The sequence below is a fragment of the Rousettus aegyptiacus genome, unplaced genomic scaffold (genome assembly GCF_014176215.1).
Source record: "Rousettus aegyptiacus isolate mRouAeg1 unplaced genomic scaffold, mRouAeg1.p scaffold_m13_p_3, whole genome shotgun sequence".
Lineage (NCBI taxonomy): Eukaryota > Metazoa > Chordata > Mammalia > Chiroptera > Pteropodidae > Rousettus > Rousettus aegyptiacus.
The window spans coordinates 151,862,265-151,874,438 of record NW_023416306.1 but is presented as its reverse complement, the minus strand read 5'-3'; the positions used below and the strand labels follow the sequence as shown (position 1 = coordinate 151,874,438).

General features: G+C 35.5%; 1 protein-coding gene across 2 annotated transcripts in view; it reads right to left on the bottom strand.

Annotated features, from left to right (window-relative positions):
- The window catches only part of PSEN1 (presenilin 1), a 55,985-nt gene that overhangs the window by 3,613 nt on the left and 40,198 nt on the right, over positions 1 to 12,174 (bottom strand). For both annotated transcript variants that reach the window (XM_036218329.1, XM_016134807.2), the window contains 2 exons: positions 9,890 to 9,976; positions 5,910 to 6,083 (listed from right to left, as the gene is read on the bottom strand). In XM_036218329.1, coding sequence (XP_036074222.1) covers positions 5,910 to 6,083; positions 9,890 to 9,976 — 261 coding nt within the window. The remainder of the gene's footprint in view (positions 1 to 5,909; positions 6,084 to 9,889; positions 9,977 to 12,174) is intronic.

The window sequence follows — 12,174 nt, the reverse complement described above, 5'->3', positions numbered from 1 at the left end:
TGAGGTTTATCCATCATTATTGCAGGTATCTATAGTTTGTTCCTTTTTACTGATGAATAGTTTTCCATTGCATGGATATACTATAGTTTATTTATCCATTTACCAGTTTATGGACAAGTTGGATTGTTTTTGGCTATTATGAATAATGCTTCCCTGAACATTACCATACACATATATCTTTGTGTGGACAGACTGTTTTCATTTCCACTGGGTAGATCCCTAGGAGTGAAACTGCTTGATTATATATATATATATATATATATATATATATATATATATATATATATATATATATTTTTTTTTTTTAAGAAAAAGTTTCTTTTCAAGAAATTGCCAAACTCCTTTTCATATTGGCTGTACCAGTTTACATTCCCACCATGCATAAGGGTTCCAGTTTCTTCACATGCTCACCAATACTTGGTATTGCTAGTTTTTTGTATTATAGCCATTCTGATTAATGATGTTGAGTATCTTTTCATGTGTTAACGATTATATTTCTCCTTTAGTAAAACCTCTAGTCAAAGCATTTCCTTATTTTTAAAGATTACTTTACTATTATCGAGCTGCAAGCATTTTTTATATATTCTAAATTTCAAGTCCTGTTCTTTGACAGGACTTGAAATACAGTTTGTAAATATTTTCTCTCAGTCTGTGGCTTATTTTCCTTAACGGTTTTATCTTTTTTAAATTGTGGCAAAATACACAATTCAGTGGCATTAGGTACATACAGAAAAAAATTATACAGAAACTGTCGTGTGACCATCACTACTATCCATCCACAGAACCGTTCTCATTTTGCAAAACTGAATGAAACTCTACACCCATTAAACAATAACTTCTTCCTTTTTTCCCTCCAGCCCCCAGAAATCTTCATTCTACTTCCTAAGTTTAACTATTCTAGGTACTTCATATAAGTGGAATTCATACAGTACTGGTCTTTTTGTGACTGGTTTATTTCACTTAGCAGAATGTCCTCAAGGCCCATCCATGTTATAGCATGTGTCAAAATTTCCTTCCTTTTATAGGCTGAGTAATATCTTATTGTGTGTATATACTACATTTTGTTATACAGTCATTTGTTACTTTGGTTGCTTCCACCTCATGGCTATTGTGAATAATGCTGTGAACATGGGTGTACAAATATCTCTTTTAATGATATTTGTTGAAGCATCAACGTTTTTGACAGTCTATCAATTTTTTCTTCTCTTTATCAGTGTTGTATTGAAGAATCTTTGCCTAACCCAAGGTCATGAAGTTTTCTCTTATGTTTTCTTTTAGAAGTTTTCTGGTTTTACCACTTACACATTTCAGTTTATGATCCATTTTAAGTTAACATTTGATTGTATGCATGATGGATGGGGTGAGGCTGGGGTTTCCATTGATTCTTTTGCATGTGGATATCCAATCGTCCTAGTACCATTTGTTGAAAAGATTATACCTTTTCCCTACAGAATTATTTTAGCATCTTTGTAAAAAATCTGACAATAAATGCAAGGCTTTACTTACAAACTCGCAATTCTGTTCTACTAACTTATATTGCCTGAGCTTGTGCCTGTCCTGATTTACAATGGCTTTAGAATAAGTTTGGAAATCAGACAGTGTAAGTCCACCAATTTTTTTCTCCTCTTTCAAAATTGTTTTTAATTTTGTAGAAATTGATAAGCTGATCCTAAAAATTATACAGAAACACAAAGACCCTAGGTTTCCTGTTGTCTAACAATTTTAACCTTACAGATTCTTTTCAAAAAGATTATCAAACAAACACTATAGAGTCAAAAGATATGCTTTGACTTAGGGTCCAATAGTAATCCATAAGCGTTAAATTCGGTTTTACCTTTCTGGTTGTTAAATAACTATTTCCTACTGAAGCTGGATCCTGGTATTAAAGTTTTGTAGCCTGGGTTAGAGAAACCATTTCCGAAAGATAGGAGCTGGGGGGCTTGAGAAGTACAGTCTGTTCCATATGTGAGTGAGAAAGAAGTAGAGTGCTGGTTAATAAGATCTAACTGAGAAACCAGTGTTCTTAAATTATGTGAGGAAGCCAGAGTGAAGTCTTCATTAGTGGAAAAGATACACATGACCCATGAAATCCGATGCTATGAAGCGCAGGGCTGGCTAACCTTCCAGGGCGGATGAATGCACTCACCAGTGGCAAGGGTGCAGAAGAGCCCAGCGTGACTATTTGTGTGATCCAGGGCAAGATGATTAATTTAATCCTCAAATTCCTCAGCTATGAGGATTACAGACCTATTTCACAGTGTTGTTATCAGAGTTAAAATACAAGAAAAGTTCTTGGCACATAGACAAGGCTACAAAATGATAGCCTTATAAAGTCTTTTGCTTCCAAATACTAAACACTATTAGAAACTAACTAAAAGAAACTAAGTCCTTCAGAAAAAAAATGCTGCAGAAATGAATTTTAAAAAATAATCCAGGAAAAATTTTTTACATTTATCTGAAAAGGAACATGTATCTTAAATATTTACAGAATTATTATAATTCAATAATTAAAAAAGACAAATAAAAATGGGCAAAGAATCTGAATGGACAGTTCTCCAAAGAAAATATATAAATGGTCAAAAAGGACACAAAAGGATATTCAACATCATTAGCTATCAGGAAAATGTAAATGAAAATCACAATGAGATACCACTTTATACCTGCTAGAATGATTATAATTAAAAAACAGATAATAACAAGTATTGGTAAGGATGTGGAAAAACTGGAACATTCACATACTGTTGGTAGGAATGTAAAATAATGTAGTTGCTTTGGAAAACAGTATGGCAACTCCTCAGAAAGCTAAACAGTTACCATATGACCTAGCAATTCCACTCTTAGGTAAATACCCAAGAGAAATAAAAACATATGTCCACACCAAGATGTCTACATGAATGTTCATAGCAACATTATGCATTCAAGCCAAAGATGGAAACAACCCAGATATCTATCACATGATGAATGGATAAGTGTGGCATATCTACAAAATGGAATATTATTCGCTATAAAGAGAAATGAAGTCCTGATACATGCTATAACACAGATGAACTTTGAAAACATTAAGCTCAGTGAGAAAAACCAGGGCAAATGACCACACTGTATGATTTGATTTTTATGAAGTGTCCAGAATAGAGAAAGCAATATTGTGTATTGGTTGGTGTTGAGAGGCATGGAGGCTAACGGGTACAGGGTTTCTTTTTCTATCATTTCCTTGTGGTGATGGTTGCATAACTGCGAGTACAATAAAAACCAATGCACTCTATACGTTATATGGAGGAATTGAAGAGGTGGCAGCGAAGGCGTGTGAGTTTCTTTCTGGGGTAATGAAAACGTTCTAAAATTAATTGTGGTGATGGCTGAACAATTCTGTGGATATACTAAAGCCACAACTTTAAATGGGTAAATTGTATAGTATGCAAATTATATCTCAACAAAGCTATCAAAATATAAACAAAAATAGATGGTGGGGGGAACAAAAAAAAATAAAACAAAAGAAAAAGAATGTATTAAATCAAGGTTAAAATTTTGACCTCATTTTTTTTCCATTTAAAGGTTTGCGTTTGTTTAAATAATAGCAATATTATGGCAAATGCTATAGTTGTACTTTATAGAATTCGTTTTAATGGAGAGAGAAATGTAGATATATTTTATTAGCAAAATTAAAATAGAGTAAGGAAACAAAGAAATAACCATCAATTTTTTTGCTTTAGGCACTTACCAAGTGACAAGTTTTATTCGCCTATAACCAGAAGAAACTGAATCAGTATATAAAAACTAAGAAAAATCACATTGCTGGAAATGTGTTTCCTTTAAACAGCTCCTTTTGATTTATTCAGTCAAAATAGACAACGGCCAAACAACTAAAATCACAGGAATGGAAACTGCTTACGTTAGACATAATGAATTAACAGTATTCGACTGCCAAGTGTTAATAATGAGATGGGTTGCTAGTATTTTATTGCTATTTGCTAATGGTAGTCTAGGCCTTCTATTGTTTTTTTGTTTTGTTTTTGTCAACTCTGAAAAATAATTTTAAGTGATTATAATATTCCTTTAGTATTAAAAGGGGGCATTTACTGATCTATCAAGACATGGTAAAGAAAATAAATGATTATGAATAGTTGCTTTCATTGTAATATTTCTCTATACAACTTCTAGCAGCACAATAAGTGTTTAGCTTAACTATAACACAAAATGATGACATTTCCTATTATCTTTTTAATAAATATAAACATTAAAAACTGCCTGCAATTTATTATTTTACCTTTATACTACTAAAATCTCTTCCTCCACTTAAAAAAAAAAAGCAAAATCCATTTCTGTCTCCTTCCTTGAGATTACAGAAAAAGAATCTCTCTGAGTCAAATTTCCACTCCTAGCAACAACAGGTTAATTTCACTACACTGATAAATTTTAAATTCATCAGTAATACACCTCAAATGAGCCCATCATGGGCATAATGTTTGAGGGGAGTTTATTTTGAAATTCACTAGAAGACCAACTGCTTTCACACTGAATAAAAACATTTTACATCTCTAATTAATAACTCTGTTCAGTTTCTGATTAAATGTTAATTTTTAAAAGGTTGTTTTAGAATACATATGTACCATTTAGAAGTCAAATTCTAGTGTAAATAGAGTTTGGTTTAAAACACTAAAGCCATCAGAGATGGTTGTGTGTGGTGGTAGATGCTAAGATGATGAAAGAATGTCAATTATTAGTTTATATTGGTCCCAGATAAAGGAAATATTACTCTAAAGTTAGGAGAGGCAATAGTTGGGTTTTCTTTTTTTAAAAAAGTTAAGAAGTGAAGAGGAGAAGGACAAGGAAAGATGATTAGGAGAGAAAGATTCATGCGCTGCTGTGTTCAACAGCTATATCACTTTTTTCTTTAGACTCCAAGAACCTTTCAGAAAAGAGGAAACAGAAGAGGCAACCTAATTATGGTGGTAACTTTGCAGGCAAAGCAAATGCCAGCAGAGGCAGGTTCAAGCCTGGCTATAAGATGAAGCACTTGCATCTAGGTTCCCCAGAGTGTGAAGGTCGCAGGCTATAGCTGGCTCTAAATTCTGGAAAACCCAACCAAGCACCAAGGTCATGGATATGCGTAGGTTCTGACACAGTTAAAAGCGCAAGGGTGATCTGTAAGAAGTGTTCTATTCAAGCTGAAGTATGATGTCAAAATCATAATAATAGTGATTAGTGGTTAAAATAGCTAAGTAATCTAGGTATTTCTTTAAAACTAATATTTTCACTGTTTTAATTAAGAGTTTCACTTGTATGAAAATGAAAAAAATTGAGGGTAACTTAGTTGGAAAATGTGCTAATCTCTTATTCAATAAATTGCAGCCCTAAGACTAACTGAAGAGATGATTAAGCCCTACTCTACTGGCTAATACTGTTCCCAAGTAGCCCCAAGTGCTAACCTAAATCTAAGCGAAAACACATCTTAGACATTGAACAAACTCTAACATTTCTGCCCATAACCTGAGTCCTTTTAATTTTCTTTAAAACTGACAAAATACAGTATTTGTCAACAAAGGCAATAACAATGTGAAAGGTTGAAACATCCAAGAAAGAGTGAAATAGATTAATGAAATTTTTGTACATAAATGTACTGCAGCCATGAAGTCTTACTGGAATAATAATTTCAAAGAAAGCTTTTCCTCTATAAAACAAATGCCAAAGATCAGGCTCTAAAGGGCCAATTTCAAAAATCTGAGAAGCAGAACTTGATCCATTAACAAATTTAACTATGACAAAAGCATGAACTACTGGTATTTCCCACTAATAGCTATACTGTGTTTTGAATTAGGTTGTAGCTCTCTTGATTCATTTTATTTTGGGAGAGTTTGATGATGCAGGATCTAAAGGAATACATGACTTTTGAACTAGAGAAATGTACATACTTTCCTCTGGGTCCTCACTGGTTAGGATGCTGCTAGAAAGTTCCTGTACAGCAGTTCGTGATTCAGCCGTAGAGCGATGAGGTCCTAGGCGACTGTCCCTCTGGGCTTCCCACTCTTCGGTGAAGCCACCATCATCATTCTCTGTCACAGGGTCTTGTGACTCATTCCCTGTGCCTTCAAGAAAAAGTGGAAATAGCTGTAATATTTAGAAAATGTTCTTAATACCTTAAAGAAAATTACATAGAAATGGTAACTACTTGACTGTCATTGCTACTAGGTTAGCTGGTTCTTAAACCACAAATCATGGGCTGTAGCAGGGCCTGTTGATTGCTTACTCAATAGCCATTTCTCCCCTTATCCCTAAGAGCAGACTCCTGATTTGTTTGGGTTTCTACCCCTCACCCACAAGACTCTGGTGGTAAATCCTGATTAATCCAAGCCAACTGTGTTCATCTTTTCATTCCTCTCCCCAGTGAAAGCTGCAAGGCTTTTGGTTTGGTACCAGTCAATGTGTGTTGAGGCGAAGTCTGCTGGGAATTTGGGGAAAGTTCTCACTCTTTAAAAGACATGTAGGAAGACACAAACCATCCCTTTCTTCCCCTGGATGTTGTCTTATCTGGATAAGATGCCAGGAAATGCACTTGCTATCTTGTGACCATGGGGAACAGTAGGCTGAGGACCAAGCCTATAGCTATGGATGGCAGAGCAGGAAGATGGAAAGAACCTGGGCCCTTGGTAACACCAATGAGCCACAAAATTAACCAACACTACAGACATCTACACCTCAGGATTCTGGTCGAACACATTTCTTCTTTGTTTAAAGCAAATGAATTGGGTTTTCTGATGTTTGCAGTTAAAAGCTCCCTAACTGATGACTCTCACCACTGGCTTTAGTGACGAAGTCACAAATGTAGAACACTACAGGGTGGAGGGGAAAGGAGGGAGTGCATTTTTCATGGGCTGGTCATTTTGTTATGACCGTCAGTCTGACTGAAAATTGTGAGCATAACATGATAGTCCTGAGAACCTTCCATACATCAAAAATAATTAAAATATGCAAGCTGCTAATAATACATTTTTCCCACCTTTTCTTTTTTAAATAAAAGTAATACATGTTCATAACAGAGGCAGATTTATCAATAATAAATAAAGCTTGCTTGCTTCGGCCTTCTCACTTGCAGGGATTTTTTCTGGAAGGGGCCCTTGCAATTCTGTATTTGTAATTTGTATTCTTTTTCTTAACCAGTTCTTCACAAAATTGGAATCTTCCCTGAAGTTTATGAAATCATATAAGCATAAGGTTTATAAATAAAAAGAGTAGTCCGTGCTCTGCCCCATCCCCCTCGCTCCTAATGTAGAAGGAAGCAAGAGAATTAAAATGTTAAGCTACATTCAGAGACGACATTTTGCTGATCAGCCCTGCAGCCTGGCCAGGAGGACACCTTCGGAACAAAGGGAGACTTCTACTGGGATTACAACAACCCATTCCCCACTCCCGTGAAGGGGAAACAGGAACTAACAGTCATTCCCTATGGCTAAAACCATGGAGAACCTCTGGATTAAAGGCTGGGAACTGCCAGCAGGGCTTTCACTCTACATATTCTTGCCTTTTCAGGCTACATCCTCTTCCCCTTCCCTTTCCTCACTGTGTGTCCTTATCAAAGGAAACAAGAACTAAAGAATAACATATAAACCCAATTCTCTGACCACTGAGCCCCCTTATTCACTGCCTTTCCAAGTACCTCTCACTGTCTTTCTCTCGGTATTTACTGTCTGCCTCTGAGAGGAGACCATGCTGTCTGTGGAGTGTTACCCCTTTTCTAACAAACTTTCCTTCTGACTGTAATTTTGGTGTGTGTGTTGAATTCTTTCTGCACTTTCTGCCAAAGGACCCTCTTCTTCTCTTACTGTAGGGCTTGATCTCCTGCCACCAACTTGGGGAAATTTGCCCTGTCCTGAATCACTACTTTCAACCCCTTCAGCAGTTTCTTCTGGTATTTACCTCCATAATTAATTATAAATAGCATGTTCATAGTCCTATATCCTGATGTTTTCATTTTAGGTACTTTGTCATTTCCTATAGGGAAGATGAAGCATTAGCTCCCATACTCATTCACACATATAAATTTAACTCCCCATATTCTCAATGTCATAATTTTATATTTAGTTTTTATACTATCATTATGCAAATAGTATTCACAACTAAACTACTTTGCTACAGTCAGAATATACTCTAATGTACAACTTCTTGTCTTCCCTGGAAAACTGCCTCATTTTTTTCCTTAACAAATTTTCTATGTATTATTTATGATTAATTCGTCCTCAAACTCTCTAACAGAGTTCACACTCAGGTAACCTCCCAGTTCTATTTTTTTTCCTTGTACAGACATCCCTCTTGGAACTCTATATCCTTTTGTTCTCATCTAATTTCTAATTCCCTGAACAGTAATTTTCAACTCAAGGGTAGCACCTCCTTTCCAGGGGGTGTTTGGAAATAACTATGACGAAGGAGTTTTTCATTACTGTAATACCTCAAAGCCACTATTAGCATTTAGTGGGTGAGGGGCCAGGAATGCTAACTATCCTGCAAGGTGAGGTAAAGTCCCACACAAAGAACTGCCTCACCCAAAATACCAACCACTCCCACCGAGGTTCATCCAGCTCCCTCTCACTTGAGGCCATTCCTCCCTGCTGCTTCCTCTTCGGGAAAGCTCTTCCTTCCACTTTTCAGCTGGCCATCTCCCATCATCACTTCCTCAGGAAAGCCTTCCTTGACTTTCCGGAATAAATGAAATTCCTCTACTATAAACGTTTATAGCTACTTACGCTTCTCCTTCACAGGGCTTACCACGACTGTGTGAATTACTTGTTGAATGTTTGTCTCTCCCCAAATGGGCTATAATGTCCCCACAGTTGGAATATCTCATTTAGTGTTATATCCCCAGCACCAAGCAAAATACTGGGCACGCAATTAGGTGCTCAATAAACATTTGTCCAGAGTAAAATCTTCATGTACCATATACAAATTCATATTCACATACACATAGACATTATTACTTATATCGAAAACCAATCTTTTAATTTTCTATAGCTTAAAATGTCTAATACAATAACCGGACAATAACAATTATTTCCAATATATTATATTTCCTACTCCTCTACTAGGTCTACTACTGGAATAATGGCACCTTGTTCTACTCCCTTGATCACTGCAGAATGAACCTGATATCTTTGGGTCCCAAAAGAAATTCTCAGTTGAAAGTATCTTCCTCGCAGTTACCCAAATGCTAAATCAGCAGTTTTCTTGGCTCTATAAAACCTACTCTTCCTTTCCTGACAAACAGCAACTCATTCAAAGCTCTTCTCTTTTCTCTCATCAACTTTTATTCTGCCTATTTTTTCAGCTTCCTCATTACGTTAACCTGTTTTCCTAAAAAGAAGTTCCCTTTCTTCCTAAATACTGATACTGTTTTGTTATTCAACTTTTTCTAAAAACAACTCTTAACTTGTGTTCTCCTTAACATCTTCTTAGTATCCCAAATGAGCCTTTCTATCTCCCATCTTAGGTCATCATTATTCTCCTCCACAAAGTCGTGTCCAACTGGAATATTTTATCTTCTCAGTATAAACATTATCGCGTCTCAAATAAAATTATATTTAAATTACTCTGGCCATATCAGACAAGAGATTCTCATTTTTAACATGTTTGGAGAGAGCTTATTTTTCCTTTTCAAAATCATAGCCTCAACTTGAACCTTTCCATATTGGGATTTAATGGCAGAAATTCTTATCCTAGGGTGTCTTGGCTGTCTTGTTGGGTTTGGAGCATGTGAATGCCTTAAATATTTACTGGGTATTATCGTAACTTTCATGAGAGTTTTTTAAAAAAATACATGACCAAAGAAAGGGATTAAAATCATTGCTTCATAACTCATTGTTAGCCTATAAAACCAGGAAATTACCAAATAAAAGTCACCTACTTTGTGCATTATAATTGGAGCTTTTGGATACCTTCCTTGGGGCTTCTGGGTCTCCTTTTGCCATATTCACCAACCACACCATTGTTGCTGTTGAGAAAGACAAAAGTCCAGGTAAGCACTAGAAACACAAAAAGGAAGTGCACAAATAGACAGCAGACCATTAGCTCTCTACACAAATCACTACCTTAAGAATACTTAACAATGCATATGAAAAACCACAAAATGTTCTCTTTGATTTTGGCGTATAAAAAAAAATTCTGAAACTGTTTACTGTAGCTTTCAAACTGCAGCTGCTATTGTAAAACTGTTCTTCATCATTTACAGTCCCTGGAAAGTAACCAAAAGAAAAACTGTTTAGGCCAGCAAGATTCCACTGAAACAATAGCTGGATTAGTTGAGTATCCAAAAATAGTGTGACTATAATGATAAAAATTACTTCTTGGAACTAAATTAGAGGACAAACTAGGGCTCTCAACAGAATCAGATGATTATTATAATTCTAAAAATGCATGGAATAAATTTCCTTCATATTATGTCTCACTTCCTGGATTTTCAATTATGCTAAAGTACGTCATACTTAGGGAATAAGAAAAAAAAGTTTAAAAGCAATAAAGGGGAGAGTCGACTGGCATCTTCTATGTTGCTTCCACACATACACAGAAAGAAAGAAATATATAGATAGATACAGATATATATATATATATATTTATATATAGATATACACACAACATCTCTGTTACATTTTAGTTGAGACAATGTGAATACTTTAATATAGTGCTTCTCATATATGCAGTTGGAATTAAAAATGGTATAATCCCTAGTGGAGGGAATCTGGTTATATCTAACAAAACTACATGAGCATGAACCCTTTGACCCAGAATTGCCACTTTTGGGACTTTATCCTGAAAATACACCAACTAATATAAATATACATATGAACATGTACTATACAGGGCTAAAGCAGGAACCAAATGCCAGCAGCAACCTGAGTCCAACCTGGTCATAGTAAGCAATTTTAAACAAGAAACTTGTCATCTATGTCTCTCTGGCTTTTTATCACTGATTTTATAATTATACCCATGTTCCTAATACTCTTAGGCTTCTTGAATAACTTATGAAAGAAATACACAAACGAAGAGGCTGAAAATGCCATAATAGGCATACTTACTCACTCACCATGGCTTTGTAATTTTGAGGTCAAACAAGTTTCATTATATGATAACCAAAATAACTGATCAAAATCAACGTAAGCCAGGAAGGTAATGCACTGTTCGACTAAATCCAAACCCAAATAAGAGAAACAGAAAGGTAACCGCCATGTACCAGGCTCATGAACTCCTGTAGCCTTCTTGTCAATAAAGGCAGTAGTTTTATTCATCTGATTTCTTTTTTTATGCAAATGTAGGAAAATATTGCTTCGAACTCTTTTGTTTTAATATTTACTATTCCTACAGAAATCAGGGGTCAGCAACCTTTTTCTGTGAAGAGCCACATAGTAAACATTTTGGACTTGTGGGTCACATCTGGTCTGTGTCACATATTACCCTTTGTTCTTTTTATTCTTCTGCTCAGGAACCTTCCATGATTCTTCAGTGATCATGAAAAGCATATAGAGATCTAAACCAGTCACTCAAAGCTATCCTTGATCTTGTCCTAATCTGACTTTCCAAACTCATCCTAGTACTCTCTTCATTTTATATTCTATGTTCTAATCAAATTAAAAACTTATAATTTGATAGAGACCCACATTTATGCCTCCAAGGCATTCTTTGTGACAAGACTATTTTTAGAATCGACTTCCATCTGTGCTTGCTGAAATCCTACTCATCCTTAAAAGGTTCAATCCAAATGCTGTCTCTTCCACGAAGCCTTCCCTGATTTTTCCCTCTTTTGAACTTTCTCTACATTTTGTGTCTCTTCTTTTTTTTTTTTTTTTCAGGGAAAGCCATCTTTTTATTGAATGTACCTAGGTGTGAGTCAGGCTTTGTGTCTCTTCTGAAGCTGATAATATTTTGCCTTGGATGTTGCTTATTTATATACTTGTCTTATCTTACCTCTAAACTGTAAGCAAATGAGCTGAGTATCTTAATCATCATTATATTCTCCACAGTGCTCCATGGGAGCAGATCAGACCAATGCCCAATAAATATTTACTGAGTGATTAGGAAGAGTATGACTCTAAAAAAAAAAAGGCAAAAATAATCTGAAGGAATGGTACAATTCTTTCATAAGCTAGGGCAAGATTCACCTGCAATATATGTATATAACAGTACTCAATTACACCT